Below are 23,306 nucleotides of genomic sequence, written 5' to 3'. Positions count from 1 at the left end.
TCATGGATGGTGGCAAATGCCTTATGGGGGTGGTTACAGCAGTGGGAGCAAAATAACTGGCAAAAAAGGGGTAAACCTATTTGGACTGCTGAACTGGGGAAAGACATTGCTGCCTGAATAAAGAATATGGTTGTAAAGGTGCACCATGTAAGTGTTCATGTGCCCAAGAGTTGGGCTACTAAAGAACAGCGAAATAACCATCAGATAGATTGAGCTGCCACAATTAAGGTGGCTCAAATAGCCTTGGACTGGCAACATGAGTGAATTATTTCTAGCTTGGTGGGCCACAAGACCTCGGGCCATCAAGGAAGGGGCTCACTGACAAGACTCCAAGAGGAGTGATCTCCAAAAGAGATCCTTCCCTGGTGGTAGTCAGCTCTTAAAAGGGATCTAGTAGAGATGGAGCCAGGCTCCACCCCTTCCAGTAGGGCAGGTGGATTACCTTCACCCTGTGCTCCCAGGGTGACTCATTGCTCACCTCACGTGGTCAATCAGAGGTTCAGGCAGTGATCAACAGTTTCCATACACTCCACCCCTTCATGGCATGAACGAATAATTGGGTTAACTAAAGAGTTACTCTTTTCTATTATGGAGATCCAACACATTGTGACTTACACAATTTCATAGTCTCTTTGTCCGCCCCTGCAGGGACTGGGAGTCTGTCTTCAGGACAGCCTTAAGAATACCGCTGTAACATTCAATGAGGCCTGCCCCATTGGATTATATGGCAGGTAGAATCACCATTCGATGTTATTTTCTTCTGCCCAGCGCTGTATCGTTGCACCAGTAAAATGAGTCCGTTGCTCATTCTCGATGACTGGAGGTGTCCCGTAGGCAGACATCAGTTTAGCGAGTGCCTTGATGGTATATGCCTCGTTTGCTTTTGGTACTGGATAGGCCTGCAGTAGCCCACTTGCAGTGTCGATGCAGGTCAGGGCATATCTTGCCCCCTCAGACTGAGGAAGGGGCCCAATATAATCGGCCTGCCAACTCTGGAGAGGATTGTTTTCTCTAGCAAGATGGGCTGTTGTTTTGGGCAACAATCTCAGTCTCATCTGAGAGCAAGCGTCGCAATCCTGGCATGCCTGGACAATGTCAGGTAGCTGTATGGGCAGTCCCCATGCTTTAGCAGCTGCCCACATTGTCTTTTGTCCCATGCGCCATAGCTTCTGATGTAACCAACGGGCGATGTTCTCAGATGGCAAATTCTCAGTCCATCAAACTCGGGCCAGCGTGTTGGCTTCATCGTTTCCCAGTGACTGTAAAGGCTGACAACCAGAAGTGTGGTAGGCATGTACAGTCCTGTGTTTGACTGTATTCCATGTGTCTAACCATATGTCTTTGCCACAGATTGGTCGGATGTGGGTAGTCCATTCCTGGATGGCTCACTGTGCAATCGAAAAGTGAGCCCTCAGTACACAGCCCAACTGTAGAGATATTCAGGATACCATCACCAGGTTTCGTGATTGTACGTGGCTCACAGTTCTGCCCATTGGCTGCTCTGACCATTCCCCTCGTCAAACCAGATTGTCTCAGTAGGAGGGATGCTATGCTATTGCTCTCCACTGCTTGGATTGCCCTTGCTGGATCCATCTGTGTAGCAGGCATCTTCAGGGATAGGATATTTTCACTCCTGAATAGGACGCTTCTCTGGTGGAGCAACCAGTGTTTCTTCTGGTGCATCACTATGGTATGTCACTGGGCCTAGGATCTTCTGAAGTTCTTCTTTCAAGGGTGATGAAGACAGACTACTCCTCTGGCTGAGGTAAGCGACACATTGTGCCACTGTTTGTGCTTGGGCCACCCCTGTCTTAGGGAGCTGGGTCAGATCTTTCACCCACCCCTGAATTGGCAGAGTGGTCTTAACTGTAACTTCAGTCATTTGAATTATCAGCTCTACTGCCTGTAATGTAGAGTAAGCAGCCAATAACTTTTTCAGTCATACTGTATCTTTCTTCTGCTCCATGCCAGACCTGAGACCAGAATTCAGTGGGGGTCCAAACAGAACTCTGGCATTGCCACAAGCCCCAACCAAAGCCATCTTGAGTGACATGAACATCCAACTCCACTGGGAGGGTAGGATCGAATATTCCCAATGCCTGGGCCTGTTTAACTGCCAGTTTTGCCTGTTGGAAAGCGTCCTGTTCCGTTTTCCCCCAATCCCATAGCTGCCCCTTTTTTGTGAATCTGTACAGTGGCCTTAGCAGCTGTACTAAGTGAGGTATAAAGGAACGCCAGTAACCCAGTATACCTAGAAACTCTTGCAGCTGCTTCAGTGTTGTAGGGACTGGGAACGCCTGAACCTTATCTATGACAGCACTGGGTAGTACTTCAGTCTTTCCTGATCAAACCACCCCCAGGAATTTTACAGACAGGCCCAGACCTCGCACCTTTTGGAGTTTTATAGCCCACTCTCTCTGTTGCAAATAGGTGGTTAACAAATCTGTTGCCTGTCCTACTGCCTCCAGTGAGTCAGATGTCAACAGGAGATAATCAGTGTAGTGATATAAGTTAACATCATCAGGTTTTTCCCAATTAGCCAGGTCACGCACCACTAGATTATGACAATATGTTGGCAAATGCACATACCCCTGTGGCAGTACCTGAAAGGTCCACTGCCTGCCTCCCCATGTAAAAGCAAACTGATCTTGCAATTCTTCAGCAATTGGGATGCTGAAGAACACATTTGCTAAATCTAGGACACATTGATAGGTTTTTATATCCCTACTTAATGTATCCATTAGGGAAGCAATATTGGGTACAGCTGCATGAATAGGCAGCGTGACCTTATTTAATTCTCTGTAATCCACTGTCATTCTCCATATGCCATCTGACTTTTGCACTGGCCATATGGGGGAATTATATGGGCTGTGTGCAGGTCTTATAATGCCCACTTTTTCTAATTCCTGCACCATTCTTAATATTTCATCTTGCCCACCCAGGAGTCTATACTGTCTTACATTAGTAATATGGCATGGTTTTGGCAGGCAAATAGACCCATGTTTTGCATGGCCTCTTAATATTGCCTGCACTGCCCGGATACTAATACATCTCTGTCAAAGTCTGAACTCTCCTACAGTTGTTTGGAGAGCCAGATCCCAGAGAATATCTATGCCCAGGGTATGTTCCTGGACTGGAGCAATAGACAGGGTAGGAGATGCCCAACCCCCAGTTTCAACCATGTTTGGATGACAGGAATAGTCTGTCCTCCAAAACCACCAATCACCACTCTGTCTCCATCAAATTTAGTTGAATCTCTGTAGATAACTAATGTTTCTGCTCCAGTGTCCACCAATGCTGTAACTGTCCAACTATTTTTTCAGGACCAATGAATGATTAATTCTACAAGACTGGTGACCCTAAGGGGACTAACATCCCTCGTCACACCATGACTTGTGCTATGGCCAATTCTTTTCCTTCTGGTGGCTCAGGCATCGTGGCCAGAGACACCTGAAGAGGTTTGCTTTTTGTTTTTTTTGTTTGTTTGTTTGTTTTTTCCCTATTGGGGACATGAAGTCTTTTAAGGTCCATGTTGTGTTGGCAGCCTATTTATAATTCTTACCCTAGGCTTCTTGGGGTAGTTCTGAAATTTTTGATTGTCCTTTAGTCATTTCCAAAGCTGAAGAAGGACGTGATTGGGCTGGCAGTCAATCTTAGCAAATTGGACCCCAGCCTGAACTAAATCATTAAACATTTGTTTTCAGGAAGCCCTTATGGGTCCCGATTGAGGAGCTCAAGTAACCAGCCTCTTGGTTTTAATCACTGATAGGACCTCAGCTTCTTCTAATGTCAAAATGAACCTAGTCTGCAGGCGTTCTGTTTCTCCTAGGTCAGCCACTAACTGGGCAGCCTGCTGGACTACTGCTTCTGAGGCCACCATTTAATATAGAGACCAAAGTACAATACAGATGAGAGGGAGCTTGCTGTAGAATCAACTCTCTCATCCCCGCTGAGAATTTGACCATATTAGGGCCATGAAATGTGTCTTCATAAATTGCTTCCCTTACGCTTAGTTCATGGATATAATTTCAAAGGTCCTCCATGGAGGACCACATCCCTCTATGTAGAAGTATATCAGATTTATTCGGCCATACCATATGGCAGGCCGCCATTAACCATTCTATTATGGAATGGTTTTCATTAAGATATTGAATACCCACATATAAGCTCTGCCTGAGGGGAGGATGGATAGTCATGGTGGCCAACTTTGATATTTCCAGGCCATTCACCATAACACTTTCTGCCCCAGAACCCCACAGTCTTAATAACCAGGCTGGCACACTTTCTCTAGGCTTCTGCTGAAATCGCTGTACTAAATCCATCAATCCTGTGGCCATGTATGGCCAGGCTGTTACATGCAAATGAGTCTGGGCAGAAGGCCACTGATCATGCAGCACCCCTGCCGGTCTGTCCTGTACTTTTTTTGTTTCCTGAGTTACAACAGGACAGACCTCTAGCAGAACTGTCACAATGAGAGCTTTGAGATCTAATTTAGATTTTTTGTTTTCCTGATCAATGAAGTCCATTGATTCAGAAGTCTGGTCATTGTCTATTGAAATGTTGTGAATGTGACCTATTGGAAGATGCAGAATTGGTTTATTCTCTGTTAATGTGCCAAGTTCTTACACTAACTTTTTGATACAGTCTCTTAAAAGTTGGTTTTCTTTTTCTACAGTATTATTCCTCATTTCAGCATGATTTAGTAGTGGTCATGCCACTGCAGAGGCAGTTAATTGTTGTTCTTTTGTGATTAGGATATCTTTGCTAAGTCCCTCAAAGTAGTCTGCCATGCAATATGGGGAGATATTTCCCATAATGCGTAGAAGACCTCATTTTTCAATGATTCACTAGTTCATAATAGGGAGATCCCACAGACCCTGGAATGTGCTCCAGAATCATTTTGTCCAGTAGGGTAACATTCTCCCCCATGAACCATTTATAGAAATTCCACAGAAAGGAGATTATATAAATTTTAGTACATTTGGCCTGCTAGCTCACCATGCATATAATCAATGAATATACAGATGCTATAATTAAGAAACATACAGAAAAGTTATATTAAACAGGTTATCACTTCAAAGAAGAATAAATAGAAAGCTTACCTTCATCCTGGCTCACTGAGTAGACTCAAAAAGGATCAATCTCCAAAAGCGAGCTTTCCCCACTTATAGTCAGTTCTTAAATGGGGTCTAGGAGAGGTGGAGTCAGCTTCACCCCTTCTAGTAGCACAGGTGAATTACCTAGCACAGGTATATTATTAGCCCCATAATCAGGGCTGACTCATTGCTCATCTCAGGTGGTCAGTCAGAGGCTTAGGCCGTGATTTAGCAGTTCCCATACAGAGTGAAAACACTTGTGATGTGCAGAAACTTTTTATGTCTTTTTCCTAGCATCATGTGATTGTTTGTTGTGAATCTGTGATCTGATAGCTCCATCTCCAGACTTAGCCTCAGAGCTTTCTCAAGCTTTGGCTCAGTAAGAGTGGTTTCAGAGGAAAACCAAGTCAGCTAGTTAGTCTACATTACTGTGTTATACATTGAATTGCTGTCTGTTTGTTCATCTGATTCTGGTTCAAGGGCACAGCAATACCTGGTCATAGTGAGTACAAAGTTTCAAAACTGCTTGGTGGATTGTATTGGAAATAAGCAAATTTTATTGTGAAGACAATGAGCTCTGTTAGTCAGTACAGCTTTTTTTAAACACACAGAAGAAACAGAATTGTGAGAAGAATTTCCTGGATATATTGCATTTTAAATGAAGTTGAGTTTTTTTCACTACAGATTCAAGTAGTAGAAATAAAATTAAATTAAAAAATGTGATTATAATTGAGATGTATTCCTTGAGTTTTATTGTGAGGTCCTGAAGTAATGTTTGAGGATATAAAAGAACTTGCAGTAGATAGTGAACTTCCCAATTAAGTTTATTATAGTGGGGCACTGTTGTTTTGATAAGACTGTATTGTCGCCACTCTAAATAAGGAGTTGTTGGTAAAGAAGAATAAAGCACTTCAGAGGATGGTGACGCACTGGAACAGGTTGTCCAGGGAGGCTGTGGATGCCGCATCCCTGGAAGCATTCAGATGTCATAGTGAAAGAATTAAGAAATACATCTTTATAATGCCCAAACAATACAATACTGAGTTCTGACACAATGGGCTTATTATAAAATATCTCCAGAAATTATAAACAAATCGAAAGCAAACAGTTGTGCATTATTAAAATAATCTATATTACTAAGAATTGTTTACTTAGCTAAGTACAACCTTCTATTTGTAGGCTTATATAAATTATAAGGGATTTTCTGTTCATTTTATTTTTCTAGGTAGGTGTCTTTTTGTCAGGTTTTTGCATTCTTTTTTCATGTAATCTTGCAAAATAATAAACAGTGTTTTCTCAGTTGCACAGTTCCCACAGTTATTCTGAGTAACAGCAGTGAAGGTGTTCTCATGTAACATTGTGTAGTTCTTTCCTTCCTTAAAATACTGGCTATAAACTGCAGTTTCATTCCTTTAGTGAACTTATTGATATGAATATGTTCTATTGTTTTGCCTCAGTTGTAGAAGATATTCTGTGGTGTTGCTGATTAAAACAAAACAAAACAAAATGTTCTCTTCTTGTTTGAAGGGATCTCATGTTAGGAGGAGACACTTCTGTTTTGTTGTGAAAAATTGATGCTTCTGATATTTCTTGCAGGCTTATCTATATTAATATGAATCTATTTAAGTGTGGAATAACTGTTACTTAATTCTCATGTGTGTGTATCTGCTCACTGGATAGATTATAGAAGGAAGAAAGAGAAAGGCACAGATTATGTAATGACCATTTACAAGGGTGGATAGCAATAGGACAGGAGGGAATGGTTTTAAACTGAGACAGGGGAGGTATAGGTTAAATATTAGGAAGAAGTTTTTCACACAGAGGGTAGTGATGCACCCGAACAGGTTGCCCAAGGAGGTTGTGGATGCCCCATCCCTGGAGGTGTTCAAGGCCAGACTGGATGTGGCTCTGGGCAGCCTGGCCTACTGGTTCGCAACCCTGCCCATGGCAAGAGGGTTGAAACTTGATGATCACTATGGTCCTTTTCAACCCAGGCCATTCTGTGATTCTATGAGTTGGGTTTGCTCTTCTCAGGCTTCTTAAACATCTTCACTGCAGATAGATCAATAAAGAGGTTTCCTCAAATAGCATTGGATAGGAAGTATGATGAAGCTTTTAAGGGAATCTTTCCCTTCAGGAACTGGAGCACGAGGGTTTCCTCTTGAACACCAGGAAGCTCTTCAGTGCTGTGTAGGTGATGGAGCACTGGCACAGGCTGCCCAGAGATGCTGTGGGGTCTCCACATTTGGAGTTCTTCAAAAGCCGCTTGAATGTGGTGCAGAGCAACCTGCTCTCTCTGTCCCTGCTGAAACAGGAGAGTTGGGCCAGATGGCCTTCTTAACCATCTGCGGTTCTACACAAAGCTTACCTTAATAAATAGGGAATATCTGTTTAAGAAATTCAAGCACTTGGGTTTTAGGTTATGGTTGTCCAAGTTTAACAGATGTTATAGTTGCTCTTTCTTTCCTTCTTAAGTAGCAGTGTGATAGGTAACAGATCCAAAATTTTTTTGTATTTTGGTGTCTAGGTGTAGTATAGGAAAGATGACAAAAGGTTTTGAATTACATTCCTTTCAGAAGTTCTGAAGAATTTCAAGAAATGTAAAAGGGCATCCTAACAAGTACACCTACAAAAAGGTGTGTTCTTGTCTCTGTTCATAAGACCATCTGTCACGGGGTTATCCCTAAACATAAGTCCGTGACAGAGGGGCACAGGCCCCGGGGGGGGGAAAAAAAAAAAAGAAACACAAAGGAGCGAAGGAAAAAAAAAAAAGGAAAGGGGTACTAACTAACGCCGGCCCCAGGCCGCGCGCTCTGAGAGAGGGGGAAGGGCAGAAAGCTGGCAGATAGTTTTAACAGAGAGAAAACACAGTAGCAACGATCTGACCGTTCTGATAATGAACGGTAATTTACTAAATTTAACCAAATCAAACAAAATGAGAGAGACAAGAGTACCCAAAGTACGAGTCAAACCACGATAGTGCGAGAGAAAGCACGTGCTTTTCTTCGCGGCAAGCTGAGACGGCTGAACCGTAGCCGGCGGGAGAGGCAGACGCTCAGGTCCTTCGGCGCTCCGCCCCACTTCCTCTTCCCGCCAGGTCCTCCTCTCCCATTAGGATACTCAAAAGTGCCCATAAAAGGCAGTAAACGGGACCAAAATATTAACTCTTTAATTCCCACTGATCCATATGATGTTCTGATGTGGAATACTGACAACAACAAAAAAACAAAAAAACAGAACACAAAACCATGACACCATCAAAGACCCCAATTTTGAATTATTGAAGCCCAACATCTCCAATATAAGCAGCTGGCATCAGATATTCTGAAGTACTCATGGTATAAAGTATCATCATGAGTTTCTTCATATATGCTCTGACCTATGATTTCCAGTTAAAGTGAATATTTAGTACTTAATAGGTGAAAAAAAAAAAAAAACCTTTCAGAATGGGTTTAATGCCTTGGTAAATAGTGCTTGCTTCTTCCATTTCATAAAGCTATTTAAGCTTTATATATGACATGTAAAACATGGGGATTTTGTGTGTTTTTGTCAGCACTATTCAGCACAATTTAATTTTTTTTATTATTATTTTAAGATTTTGGAAAGTGTATGATGATGTATTTCACATTGCAAATGCTTAATTATGCTTCTTATGTATATTTGACTATTTGCTTAGTATTACTCACTATCTTCTTTTCCAGTTTCTCAAGCAGTTAGGTATACATCCTGACTGGCAATTTGTAGATGTCTATGGTATGGAACCGGAACTGCTTAGCATGGTGCCAAGACCTGTATGTGCAGTGCTTCTTCTCTTTCCAATAACAGAAAAGGTAAATGTTTATTTAGTAATGAGCTGATCACTTTTGTTGTAAGTGAAATGGGAATGGTCTGTTGGACGAGGGTTTGAGCAACCTGATTTAGTGGAGGATAGCCCTGGCCATGGCAGGGAGGTTGGGACTAGAAGATTTTTAAGGTTCCTTCCAAACCAGACTGTTATGTGAACCTTATGCCTTGGTGTCAGAATCAAAATGAGAGTTAAGTTTTATTCAGGGGCCTCTTGATTAGAAACAAACAAAAGAATGCTTATTTCATAACTTTCTTTTGATAACTTTATGTGTATATTTCCAGTTTATCTTCAAGTGTTTTAATTGATCTGGAGGAGAAGAGAAACATCGAGTAGTTTTCTCGTGCAGACAATTCAGAGTTTTAAACTGCACTGTGAAATGGCACAGTTCTGCTACTTTTAGCAGAAGGCCTCAATAGCAGGAGCACAGTAAGAGGTGGAGTGTGGAACATTATCAATTGCAAGTATTTCTTGAGTTTTTGTTTTGCTCCACTGATGAAACTTCAATCATCTTCAATTCAGTTATCACTACCAATATGGCTTTTATTTCTTGGACAGTTGGGGTCTATTTTTAAGGTGGAAGAGTATATATATTTTTACTGCTTACTCCCATCCATTCTATTCCCCTCAGTATATATCAGTTTGCTTTTAGGGCTGGATACCCTTGTTAGCATACAGATAATCTTAGAGTTATTGTCTAGTTTAAAGATTAACAACTGTCTTAGTCTGCATTGTAGGTTGTAGAGAGTGGAATGGTGTGAGTCTTGGGCATTTTGATCCTGTTCCAGTGAATCTGTATCAAGGGATAGCCCATACTGGAAGCAAACTCTTGAGGTGATTTGGGTCAATCCCTGCTCAAAATTGTGTTTTTAGTGTTCCCGGCAATGATTTTTTTTTGATGGAGAATGACTGGAAGCTGTATTGCTTCTCTAATCTGATCTGTATAATACATTTCATGACATTTTTTACTTAATTAAGACTTTCCTTATTAATTTGTTGATAAGTGGTTTCAATTTAAAATGTTTTCTGAATGCACTTGCTGTTATTTTATATATTCAGAACATTGAGATAAGCTGCAGAGTACAATCCTTATGCTGGAAAAATTTGTCTGTTACTGACTGAGAAAATTTTCATACATTCTTCACGCTGTTCAACATTCAAACTTTACATTCATCATAATTACATAAAAAGTCCATCTACTTCAGTATTTTGTGCCTGAAGATGATCTAGGCAAAAGGAGGAAATAGCAGCATCTTCTATAACATTTACATTGGGTTTGTTGTCTTTTTTTATCATCCTTTTCTATTTGAGGTGGCAGGGAAAAAAACCCACTGCACAACATAAGAGATTTCTTTGCTAGTTCTTAATCAATGATAAGCTTTACAGTAGTATTTGAGATTGTTGAATCAAACAAAATTGTCTTCATTACTACAGAAAAATAAACATTTACCTTATGATTATGGCTTTTAAAGAGCTATTTTGAAGCTGTGAGCATTATATGAATCTTAATATTCATGGATAAAAGTGTAGTATAAAAAGATAGAACTTGTAAGAATGCTTCAAACTGGTTAAACATCTGAAGTATTACAGTTTGCTTGATAATGCTTTTGAGACCTCTCTCCTTAAAAACTTGTTGGTATAAAGAGAGATCTTGACTGGTGCTCAGATCAAGGAAATATTTTGAACATTCTTGAAATGCTGTTAGATAACACATATTTCAAAGTGATCATTTAACTGTGACTTCTTTTTTTTTTCTGATATAGATGTGATGCTGAGCTTTTCAGTTGAGCAAGTCTACATAAGCTGGTTCTGTTAAGAGTTGCAAGATGGATTTTGGTTTTATGAGGCAGCTATTACTTATGCAAATTATTTTTGCATTTTGGATAGTATAGCCAGTATCTATATTGTTTGTGAAAATTATAAAACTTTAATTCTAGTATGAAACCTTCAGAACAGAAGAAGAAGAGAGGATAAAAGCTAAGGGGCAAGATGTCAAATCATCAGTGTATTTCATGAAGCAAACTATCAACAATGCTTGTGGAACAATTGGGCTAATTCATGCTATTGCCAACAACAGAGAGAAAATGAACTTTGGTAAGTGTTATTTGGTTGCTGGCTTGTTTTTGTTGTGTTGCTGTTTTTTCCTTACTACTGGGGAAGATCTGGAGGGACTGACAGGTTGTGTACTATTTTCTCTGTCCATCTCTGCTGAAAGAGTGCTTCTGCCTATAATTATAAAACCAGTATTTCACACTAATTCAAGTCTAGAGCACTCAAAACACTTCAGTCTGCAGCAGGTAGCAATTCCTCTTGCAGTAGGCGTTCATGTTGTAAATGTAATTATATCTTTAAATCTTTCATTGGATTCAAGCAATCTGTAAGATTTGAATGATGTAGGAGCTAAAGCATGATACAAAATATGTTAATGTATGTCTTTTTTTATATTTAAGAAACCAATTCATCACTGAAAAAGTTCCTAGAGGATTCTTTATCTATGACTCCTGAAGAGAGGGCCAAATATCTAGAAACTTACGAAGTTGGTATTTTTTTTTTTTCTTTAAACAATTTAAGAATTATTTGCATGATCAGATAGTTGCTGCAAAAAATACCTGCCTTGGTAGTTTGAAGTATTTCTACTTGCCTGCGGAGTGGACTGAAAGGATAGTCCTACTTCCTCCTTTCATTTATGCCTTTAGCTGTAGCACACAAGGAACCAGTTCAACTGAAATATTATCTCTCTTCCCTCATAATTCCTGACAATTAGATGAGTGAGCCGATAATGTGGTTAGTTGGATCATTATCACTGCTGATTCAGAGGATGTGATGGAAGATCTAGCCACTGACAGAAGGTCAGAACAGTGTTGTTGCTCGTGATGGTAATGATCACCTGTCAAAATGAATAACGTAAGGATTTGCAAGATTGAGTTCAATTCAACCTTATTGTGACACTCTTGCAAATAAGGATGAGGGAAGTACTAGCAAGCAGGAAAGGTAGAGATTTGCTGAAATGTTCTGCAGAAATGCTGGACGCAAGATGTCCAATCAGAGCTTCTACCTGAGTGTTGGGTTTACTTAAGCCAGGAACTGATTCTTAACAAAACCACTGTTTTCTGTGTGTTAAAGAGCAATTACAAACTGTTACGTATTTGAGTTGAATCGAGTCTGATGAAATTTCTCCTTGGAAGTGGAGATATTTGTTATCTAATTTCTCTACCTGTCTATTATAAGCTCTGAACAAAAGAACTTACAGCATTAGCAATTGATTAAAAAGAAGAGTATATATTGATTCTTAAAGTAATATAAGTACCTTATGTAAAATCTGATTGAAATGTACTTCAATTTTAGGCAATTCGTGTCACTCATGAATCCAGTGCCCATGAAGGTCAGACTGAGGTATTCATTTTGTTTTCTTTGTTTTCTTTGTTTAACACATTTGTTAAAAGCTACTTTGAATGGAATATAATAGAGTTTAAAACAATCATATTAAAGATTTATTGAGAAATGAGATTATTGCTTAGTTTGCAGTATTGCGTCAGTCAACAATTAGGGCATGAAATGGTATTGTGGGGGAAACAAATGCACGTGAAGCTTTACAGGCCTTTGTAACAATAACACAGATGATCTCTTCAGTGTTTATTTTGCTGTAAAAGAGCCAGAAATTGTGCTTAAATCGAAGTCGAGATTAGGACATTGAAGCATACAATCCATAGTAACCATACAAATGAAACAAACGTTGTGTAAGACTTTGAAATGTTTTCATTCAGTAAAAGAAATACTACAGAGCTCACGTTGTTTATGTACAGATATTACTTCAGATGAATTTTCACTAATAGAAACATTCATAAACTTTTTATCCCAAAAGATTGAGTGCCATAAAATAAAACAACAAAGAAATGAAGATCTATGTCTGGGAATAAAGAGATTTACTGTGCTGCTTGATCAGTACTACACAATGCTCCTTTATGTATGATTAAACCCATTCCTATTTTACCTGTCAACTCTGTGTATGCTCCATGTTATACTTTGCTGTGGTTCATCAAATATGGGAACAGAGCCTCAAAAATCAAATCGGGTTTGGAAGAATCTGTGTAACACATTTATTTTCACTGAGCTGTGAGATTGATACTGAGTAAAAAACTGACCTTGGTGAAGTTTTGTGAAGGAGTGTATGTAATGTTTTCTGTTGTTTTTTTGGGTTGTTTTTGTTTGTTTGTTTCTTTGTTTGTTTTTGATTATTTTTGGGAGAGAGGGAGGAGTTTATTAAAGTTCCCATGGCAGTTGGTTTATTTTCAGGCTCAAAGGCAGAACAGCTCTGTCAGTTACTGAGAATGTATATGCAGGTTTAACATTCGTCATTTTCTGTCTGTTCATACTAAGGCGGTTCTCCATCTTCCGAGTTCAGATTTCAGTATCTGTTATACAGAAGAAAAATTGATTGTTGATAGCACTGCTTTGTCTATGACTTCAGTGGCTCATCTACTTCCTTTTATCTATTTTTGAAGTACAATGGGTGAAGATTTTTTTCATCTTATGGCTTGTGGTGTATATTCTACACATTGCAGATGAAAGCAAAGCAGACCTTTCTGCTTACCCCCCATCCCACTATCTGGAAACCTATACTTAATCGTTCAAAGTGAAGAATGCATGAAACTTAAGATAATTGTTTTAATAATTTCTAATATTGATATTCATCTTCCTTTACGGTGGTATGAGTTGTTTTGATTTTTTTAAAACTCTTCTGAACTTTCTCTAAATCAGTCAGGGATGGTTCTGCTTTTCAATAAGATGTCTGCACAACTTCAGATTTCTCTTCGTCTTCTAAATGTGAGACTTGAAATATTCTGGTCTCTTTTCAAATAGTCCTTTTCCAGGTATTCTTGGCAATCTCAGTAAGAGAGGTATTATGGAGGATTATGGATTCTACTTATTGCTAAAGAAGGAATATTTTACTTAGACACTTGTGAAACAAAAAACTTATTTAATTGCTCTGGGATACTGTGACGTTGATCCAGGGAATACTTCGTCTATGTACTCTTACAGAAACTATGGAATGATTAAAAAAGAGGATGGAAGGGCTATATAATTCCTGAGTGACTTTATAAGGATTCAGGAAGCTTTTAAGTAATAATAGAATCCCTTAATAAGGGACAGTTAATTTCTTAGCCTTCCTCAAAGTAATTGGTTTCCTGGTTGAAGTCATGCAAGTTTTCATCTTTTTGAATAGTGACAAAAGATGCTGACTTTTTTCATAATAAAAGTTTACAAGATTGTCTCAGCAAACGTATCTAAACAAAAATACTGAGTAAGTAGTGGCCTTAGTGATTCAATGTGAATATTCGTTAGACTGGCAAACTAACTTTTTCCTGTCCTTCTGCTTCTGAGGTTGAAATAGTACAATATCTTGAATACTATTGTCCAGGGACTATTTCTCTGAATACTTTTGATCCATTAACCAAAGAAGGAAGAAATAAACAAGTTATTGTACTGCATGATTTAATGGCCTGAAGATCCTGTCCTACCATAGTGTGGTTGAGTTGGCAGTGAGGCCTCTCTTTTCATCTCCACAGGAGCAATTGCTTTGCTTTAAAGTAGAGTTCCTCTTAAGCAAAACAAAATACGTGAAATGTGAATATACTGACGTAATGAGGGGTTAAGAATGAGTTAATCTTATAGTCTGTTCCGTTCAGTGGAACACTGACTGTTGCTGTTTTACGTAATGATGAAGGGACTGATGAGCAGCATGCCGTTGATGCTGAAGTTAATGTATGCATGTCATACAAGAATGTTGACTTGTCTTGCAGGGTAAGTTTCTCACACTTTCAGATGAAGAAAGAAGAGATCTCATTCCTCCTTCATATCTGTTATTACTAGGATTGCTTTCCTGGGAATTTAAAGTTTCTTTCAGAGCGCTGGAAAGGAATATGTTTTCCTTCCTAAAAATCTTGGGTTTTGTTTCACACTTACCACCACTTAATAGCAAAGACATTTTTCATACAAATCTTTCCTTTGAATAAAGTGGCTTATGTGGTTGCTTAATAATCACTGCATACAAAAAGTCTTTTCCAGGTCTCATACAGAATTAAAAATTAAGAGAGTGAGCTGTCTTATTATTTCAACATGAATAACTTAATTAATAACTTGGTTTGTGTAGTTCTTAAGAGCAACCTGCTCTGCAAGTAGTTTTGTGCTTCAGAGAGGTGTTGCATACTACTGTCAACTCAAATTCTTCTGCAGACATTGCTTAAACTCAGCAGTGAATGGAATCACTTCCCAAAATATAAAATATGGCAGTCAGATTTGCTGATTTGGGTAAGAGACTACTACTCCTTTCAAGGTGCTGTTCTTCCTCTCTCCTGCAAAATGCACTGTCACACCATTGGTCATTATCTTGCTGAGGAAAAAAAAAAAAAAGGAACAAGAAATTTTCTGTAATCTTCAGATGTGGAAGTTACAAAAATAGCATACTGATGGGTTCTTCTGTGATGATATTTCTTCTGGGCTCTGATGTCTGAGGTGTTAACGATTCTACCTTTAGTGCTGCTAAATGAAGTCTCTAATTGTTGATTTCTCCTGAGAATCCTGCTAAATAAGGAGCAAGTTGTTTTTTGAAATCTCAGTGACTTCTTTATTTTTACACTTTGCTATTGGATTTTCTGCTCTTGTTTCTGTTCCATGTACATGAGTATTTCAAACCTGTAAACAACACAGGACTACCTAGAAATAAAAGAAGAATAGTAAGAGTAAACCAATGCTATCTTGCCCATTCTACATATTTCATTTGTTCATTTTTTTCTTGTCTGCAGGTGGTAGGATTTATTTCTACTTTAGAACAGCTGGTCATCAGACTTATAGTTTCTATATTTTAGAGAAAAGTACTAGATGAGGGGAAAAAAAGAGGGAGAAGAAAAATAGCTTTTTGACAGGGTAATAACTGTGTAATTTTGATATTAGTGAACTGCTGGGTTCAATTAATGGTTGCTGCAAGAAAGAGAAGAGGTGCTCCTTTCACTTCTGGCATTTATCATTAATGTGGGATCTATTTAGATGAAGTATTATGATGACTTGCTAAGCAAATTGATTGAAATTAACAGCTATAGAGTATGGAGTATGTAGTATTCTGTCTTAATGGATTCATTAATAGGCCTTTCGTAGCTGAGATTCATTTGCCTAGCTTAAAAAGCAACAAAAAGGGCAACAACAAGCCTGTGTTCCTAGCCATTTTATGTAATTTTTGGTAATACATTCAAGGCTCTTGTGGCTAATTAGAGACCGTGTTAGAAATAAGCATTTGAAGTAGGTTTTTTATATTAAAATGTGAGCTTTAAAGAATTTTACTTGGCTTTGTTTTTTTCTTGTTAAAACATTTTAATACTTTCTTAAACTGATGTTTTTTTCTTGTTATTCTTTCAAAGAGATGAAATCTTTAGGAGCAGTTGAGCAGTTTTCATTTCAGTAATTAATTAATGACTTGCAATGTAAAAAGATTATGGATTTGGATTTCTCTCGTAGGCCACATTTGGGCCAGATTTGATTCAACTTTTGTGTTAATGCTGCTGGATTTTTTGGCTCCATAATTTTACTTCTTTACTACACTAAAATAAATAGATAAAACAGTGATACAGGTATTTGTATGTTTAAATCAGGTAGGGCTGTTTAAAATTATTTGAGAGTAGCAAACAGGAAAATCTGTGAATAATTCTACTGGAGAAGCGTGGTGTTGATCCTAGGGATTTTAAGGGTGATTTGATACTTGTCATGTGTTCCACTGCTGATCTGAAAGAGAGCAATTAATTTAAGACTGTTGCAACATTCTTTCTCTTGACATTTATGCTGCTGGAACTTACTCCTTCTCAAATGTCTGTTATTTCATATCTGAAGGTGCCTAAAAAGGGTCTATATGCTTTTGATAAACCTAGACAGATCCAATGGCCTATATAGACTGGGGTTTCCAGCTTCAGCTTTGAGCAGAAGTTGTAGACTTTTTTTTTTTTTTTTAATCTGTTTCTTTTGTTGATTCTTTTGCCAGAGATGACAGCCATGCTCTTGGAAACAAAAAGGAACAAAAATCCATTATTTGCCAGTTTGCTACTTTTTATAAACCTTTTGCATCTCTCACTCCTGAAAGGCGGCTGTTGGTGACACCAATACAGTTGTAGCTACTCAAATAGTTGATGTGTAGTCTTTGTTTCTTCCTAATTTTTTGGTTGGGCGCATACTTTTGTTTATAATGCCTCAAATGTCTGAAGATGATGAAAGAGCTTATAGAATCATAGAATGACCTGGGTTGAAAAGGACCACAATGATCATCTAGTTTCAACCCCCCTGCTATGTGTGGGGTTGCCAACCACCATACCACACTGCCCAGAGCCACATCCAGCCTGGCCTTGAATGCCTCCAGGGGTGGGGTATCCACAACCTCTCTGGGCAAGCTGTTCCAGTGCATCACCACCTTCTGTGTGGAAAAACTTCCTTCTAATATTTAACCTAAACCTCTCCTGTCTCAGTTTAAAGCCATTCCCCCTTGTCCTATCACTATCCACCCTTGTAAACAGCCTTCCCCCTCCTGTTTATACGCTTCAAGTATTGGAAGATAACCTGCTTCTTTGGAGAACTGCACAGTCTTTTAAGCTCGACCTTATATTGTCACATCTTGCTGAGCAGTAGTTTCTTTTTTGTTCTTGCAGTGCCCTCTTCTGCAGTTCAGAAACTGCTGAAACCTTGAGCTACCACAAATCTTAACACTTCTGATACCCTCTTATAACAATAAAAAGAATGCAATCCATGGATGCTAGAGAATCCATGTGAACCATCCAATCGGCAGTGATCGTTAATGAGGAATTATATATTTCCCCTTATAATCTAAGGGGAAAAGAAATGATACACAGATCCAGATCATTTGCTATGATAACTTTAGAAAAGCTGTTCTAGCTAGAAAATGTTATTTGTAGTGATACTGAAAATAAATTACCTTCTCAGTATATGGCTGTAATAATGTGGGTAAAAGAACAAAAAGTTCTACTCATGTATTGCTGACATCCATATCAACTACTTAGCAATCAACTGCAGTTCGGTTCTGTAGTGCAGAAAAAGGCAACCTATAGCATATGAAATATTTTTTAAAAGTCTAATTGGCGTTTGGCCAGTGAATAAAATTTAGAGAGTGGTCTGTATTTAGCTTCTGCTTTTCTAAATGCTTTAACATGCTTAAGTCTTGTTCAAATCCTGTATAGGTAATGGTATATGAAGTTTTGGCCAGCTGCGTGTCTGTGGCAGTTTGAAATTGTTCTGGATTATCAGGTTACCTTCGGAAAACAAAATCAAAATGCAACTAACTGTCTTCCATCAGCTTAATGAAACAGCTTGTTCTATGGTGTTGTAGGAGCTAATGGCGTCAGAGAAGTGCTAGAAGCAAACTCATGGGGCTTAACAAACTAGACTTGCATCAGCTTTTGCTGACGTAGGCAGCAAATACTCGAATAGTTGTAGTGTTACATAATTGATGACCTGTTTGTGCAAAATCAGGGTATTGCTGAATGGTTACATTTGGCTTCCCTTAATCACTTTTTGTTTTAAAATTCAAATGATAAAGCAAACTTTTTTGTGTATCTTCTGGTATTTGTGGCATGTAGAAACACTTCCCACATTTAAGACTGAATGTTTTTGGACAGGGAAGTTTTTAGCATAGTCAATGCGTTAGTGCTTAGCAGCACATGATTTGTAGTATTTAGAAAGTTTACTTCTTTAAATGTTATTCCAGCATGGCCCAGAATAATGTTTCAAGCAAACAAATGCAAGTTGATTTGTTTAAAGGCCACTTGAAATGCCCATGTATTTGATACTGGTTGGAGACTAGTAAGAGCTTCTGATTTCAGTGGTCTAAATTCCTAGAGGCTCCTAATTTTCTCCTAAGGTTACTGTTGCTTTTTTTTTCTTCTTTTTCTTTAGAGGATATTGAGTCTGTCCAAGTAAGTGAAGTTTTATGTATAGTGTTTCAGTTACTAGCTATTATGTAAGAGAGGAGAAAACGGAACTGGAATATAAAATATATCAGCTGTCTCTAGGAGCAGAGAACACACTGCCTTTGATTCTGTAACGTCTCCTGTTTGTTCTTTTTCGTACACTGTGTACACATATTTACCATCTTACAGCTCTGGCTATCGGAACTGTCTGCATGGCTACATGAGGCTCTCAAATGAGAAGACTGAGGTGGTGCACTTGAGCTGCCAGCTCAGATGAAAGCAGCATTCTTGCACCTCATTGGACTGCTATGAAAAAAAACCCTTAACTTTTGAAAAACAAAATTGGTGTCTGGCTGTCAGAGTTAAGAACTAGTCTCAGATGTTCACCAAAAACTGAAATAGTTGTGCCCACCAGCATTCATAAGATCAAGAATGTTTTTCACATGAATTGAAATTGGCGGCCACTCAAAAAGCTACCCCAGCTTGACTTCTTCCTTAACTTGGACTGTAACTGCCAACTGCCAAGTCTGTAAACTCGTTTAGTGAGTCCTCAAAACTATAATCTTGCTTGGAATGCGCTAAGTTAGACTTTAATCAGAGTTAACAGTCATTAATGTTGGCAAGACCTAAGTAAAGTCAAGGCACTCTGTTCTCAACTGCTGTAAAACTTGAACTTTCAAAAATCTCTGCCTCCCTGTGGGATTAGAATTTATTGATAGAGCAGAAGTATAAAGGAGCTTCCCTTTCATTTCTGCCAGGAACATATGGGGCTGATTTTATTTTTTTAAATAGCCCATATTCCTCAGTGTTTCTTCTGAATAATCCATACATTCTTGAAAAAAAACACTTGCATTTCTGGAGAATATAAAAACAATTATACAAATGCTTCTAAGATGATTTTTGTCTATGCTAGCATTACAGAACAAGGACATTATACTTCTGTAAAAGTGATGATGATGCTGCCTATAGCTTTTTCTTTTTTCAGCTTATGCAGCAAGAAGTGTAAAAATAAGTATACTAGAGTAGTGTGAAAAGGTTTTGGAAATTGTATTTGGTTAGTATTTGACTCATGGCATTACCCTGTATGACTTGTGTGTCAATCTTGGAGACATGCATCAGTCTGTTTCCTGTACTGTTCTGAGCAAATAACTAGTAAGTTATTAATACAGTATTGCTCTGAACTGTTATTCTGAGTCTTATGCTTAGTTGTAAAATTTGTACAGAGGAACCCTGCTTCCTAGAATTAAATAAAACTATAGAGGATATTCGCACCCATAAATTAGCTGGTGAATTCAAATAGCAAGTATATGAGAAACAAGTGAAAGTAACAAAATGTTTCTATGGTTTTACATCTCACATCTCTCCAATCCATAATGTTCTGGTGCTGTTCCTGCATTATATGATCAGAGAGAGTAAGTAGCAGGTTCTTGGCATTCTTGCTCACTGGCACCGTGCAGGCTCCTTATGACAGGTGGTGGTTGACTTCACATTCAAGATTTTTCCTCAGGCAGCAGAGAAACTGATTTGGCTCTCTTTATCCAATCACTAATCCAAGGGAAAAAAAAAGAAAAAAAAAAGCAGAATGAACTTACCATCTTTAAGGCAGTTGCCACTTTACTCATACAGCTGGAGCTAGTTGGTAGGCTAAAATTACTCGGGCAACTAATGTTGCATCAAGCTGCTTTCCTCTGGGAAGGACACTAAAAATATGTACTTGGGTGTGCAACAATGCTGGTCGGTTGATTTTAAGAAAAAATATCTTTCAGAGTAAAAGCTGTTTAAAAAAGGTAGTTAATCAGGATTTTACAGAGCTCCCCAAAGTTTGGATTTTTTTGTAGATCTACTAATTTTTGATCACAGAAGTCACCATTGTGATAATCTAGCTTGACTTTTGCCTAACATAGGCCATAGAACTTAAATATAGGACTTGAGAGACAGACAAATTATAACTAATTTTGGAAAGGCTTTTTGGGTGCTCTAATCTCAGCATTCTTGCTTGTATTTAAGCTATGTCTTTATCCTTATGTTTAGATAAGTAATAGTTTCAGAATACTGTCCATCTTAATCCCTCATTGAAATGACAAAGAATACTGTGAAGATTTTCTCCTTATTGGTTGCAGAAACATTCATTAAGTGTACCGGTGCAGAAGTTGTTCAGCTGGCAGGTATAGTCCAATTCAGTTTGAAAACTAGTCACACTTTCAATACATATTAATGCTGATAATAGATACATGGACACTGAACAACATGAACCTTGATTTCCTGGCAGTTTGCATGTTGTGCAGGACTGCACTGTATATAATGAAGTTTTAGTTAGGAAATAAGGCCTTTCCTGCATTTGAGGTTTTCATAATATCTTCTGCTTGTGTGAATTCTGTTGGTGTGCTGTTGCAGATGAGCTCATGATCCACTCAGAGGTAGACAAGCATCTACCTCTGGAATACTTCCTTTGACAGGCTTATTTTCACTGTTCTGGATGTTCATCTTTTTAAAAAAGCTGGAAGAAAACTAACATCCTTCAAGAGTGCGACCAAAACAGGCTTAAAAAAGCTGTTAAAGAAGTGAAGGAAGGAAGAGAAGGAGGATCTTTTCAGACTGTGTAATGTGTAGATTTAATTTGGATATGGAAAAACACTAAGATCATTGACTTTTAAGGAAGAAAAACATGCACTGCATTGCACATTGTATTGCAATACAGACTTTAATATTCTTGTTTAATCCAATCATGAGCAAGTTACTTAAGCAAAGCAAAGAAGGCCTCAGAAGGTGGTGGAAAAATGATATATATGGAATATCATTTCTGAATATAATCTTAAAGCTAAGATAACTCTTATGTTGCCCTTTTGGCTGGAAAAGTTGCATTTTTTTTAGTGCCTTCTCAACATACCTCCATCTCTACTGCAGGGCTTACTGTGCATGTACTACGTAATGTGACTACAAGCAGTTTATTGGGCGGAATTGTGTGCTTATAGATCAACTCAATTGAGCATGTACAGAACATATGACAGGGCCTCTGATCCCAGGGCTGTGTGTATGACTGATTCAGGAGACAAAGACCAGGACTAACAGTATTTTATCTCTTCCTATTTTCAAAGCTTCCAGTGATGATATGCAGTCAGACCTCCTTTGATCTCTGTCCCAGTTCAACTAACATTTGTATCCACACAGTGGTAGTACCTCAAAATGGAGGAAAGAAGAAAGCCCCGGTCCCTATACAGTTTGTCAGTTGACAGACAAGGATCCCTCCTTAGAGGCTGAAAGAGGAAGGTGCATGGCCTTTCCACTAAAGGAGTGTCCTGAACTTGAAGATGATAGATGGACAATTTTTTGTAACCAATAGGAAATTCATCAGTAATAAATATTTCTACTTGGAAAGAAATGATTGCAGTAGCAAATGCCGCTCAGTCTTGTCAGATCTTCAGTGCATTACACATGAACTGAGATACTTGTCTGGACTGAGCAGACAGATGCTGTCTTTCTAAAGTCTGATAGATTTGGGCATGAGCTGGGACCGGAGCTACTCAGCGTTATTAAATACGTGCACTTTTAAACTTGCACAGTTCTTGGGACCTGTGGAAACTTTACAGCATGTGTTTCCTTGAGATCTTAGATTTAAATGGCTCTAAGCTTTATTAGCAGCTATACAAAGAAATAAGTTACGGAGTGGGACAGAAATTGATTTCCTAAACCTTCTTTTTGGACTTTTAATTTCTTAGTAATGTGTTTTTGTATTATGGACTACTAATGTGTTTACTGGTTTATCTGACAATAACATTGAATTCTATTTCAGGCTTTTTCTTTTACCACTTCAATTATCTGAAATGTTATAATTTTCAGCACTAAAGCATGCTCCTGTGATTTTTTTTTTCATTCTTGTGAAGTTAGTTTATTTTCTCTGCAGTTTGCTAGCTGTTGATGAGTCTTGTCCAAATAGAATGTTTAAGCTTCTGATTTGTCTTCCACATTTTAAATTAAATGTGACATATACTGCTTTGTGTCCTTTATTTGATGATGTATATTTAGCATTAATTTCATACTAATACTGTCATGTAGTTCTGTTGTAATATATGTATTTTTAATATTCAGTTGCAAATAACTTGAGCTGACAAAAGCTTAATTTATGCTTATTATTAAAGCAGTGAATGGAATTTTATGGCTACTATAGCCTTGTTAATTAGATAGAATCTAGTATTAACTTTGCTTTGACAGAATTCCTATTTGCTATCTGTTGAAATTTCAGTCTTGCAATGCAGAAGTACATTTTCAGTGGAGAGAGTGTTTCTCTTTGTCTGATTGATCTCGCAAGAGTAATAACCAGTATGGTAATTAAAAGTTAAAAGGTTTCCATGAATGGAATGTTAAAAAGAGGAAGAATACTCACCTGGAGATGAAAAGCCATTGGTAATA

The 23,306-nt window shown here is 38.3% G+C and overlaps 1 protein-coding gene across 1 annotated transcript in view; it reads left to right on the top strand.

Annotated features, from left to right (window-relative positions):
* UCHL3 (ubiquitin C-terminal hydrolase L3) overlaps positions 1–23,306 on the top strand; it is a 46,589-nt gene that overhangs the window by 5,206 nt on the left and 18,077 nt on the right. Inside the window, exons 3-6 of the mRNA XM_010728725.3 lie at positions 8,798–8,926; positions 10,878–11,034; positions 11,391–11,476; positions 12,286–12,333. Coding sequence (XP_010727027.1) covers positions 8,852–8,926; positions 10,878–11,034; positions 11,391–11,476; positions 12,286–12,333 — 366 coding nt within the window. The 5' untranslated portion in view covers positions 8,798–8,851. The remainder of the gene's footprint in view (positions 1–8,797; positions 8,927–10,877; positions 11,035–11,390; positions 11,477–12,285; positions 12,334–23,306) is intronic.

This window comes from Meleagris gallopavo, chromosome 1 (assembly GCF_000146605.3).
Source record: "Meleagris gallopavo isolate NT-WF06-2002-E0010 breed Aviagen turkey brand Nicholas breeding stock chromosome 1, Turkey_5.1, whole genome shotgun sequence".
NCBI classification, from domain to species: Eukaryota; Metazoa; Chordata; class Aves; order Galliformes; family Phasianidae; genus Meleagris; species Meleagris gallopavo.
Note: the sequence above shows the minus strand (reverse complement) of the source record. Positions and strands in the feature narration are given on the sequence as shown.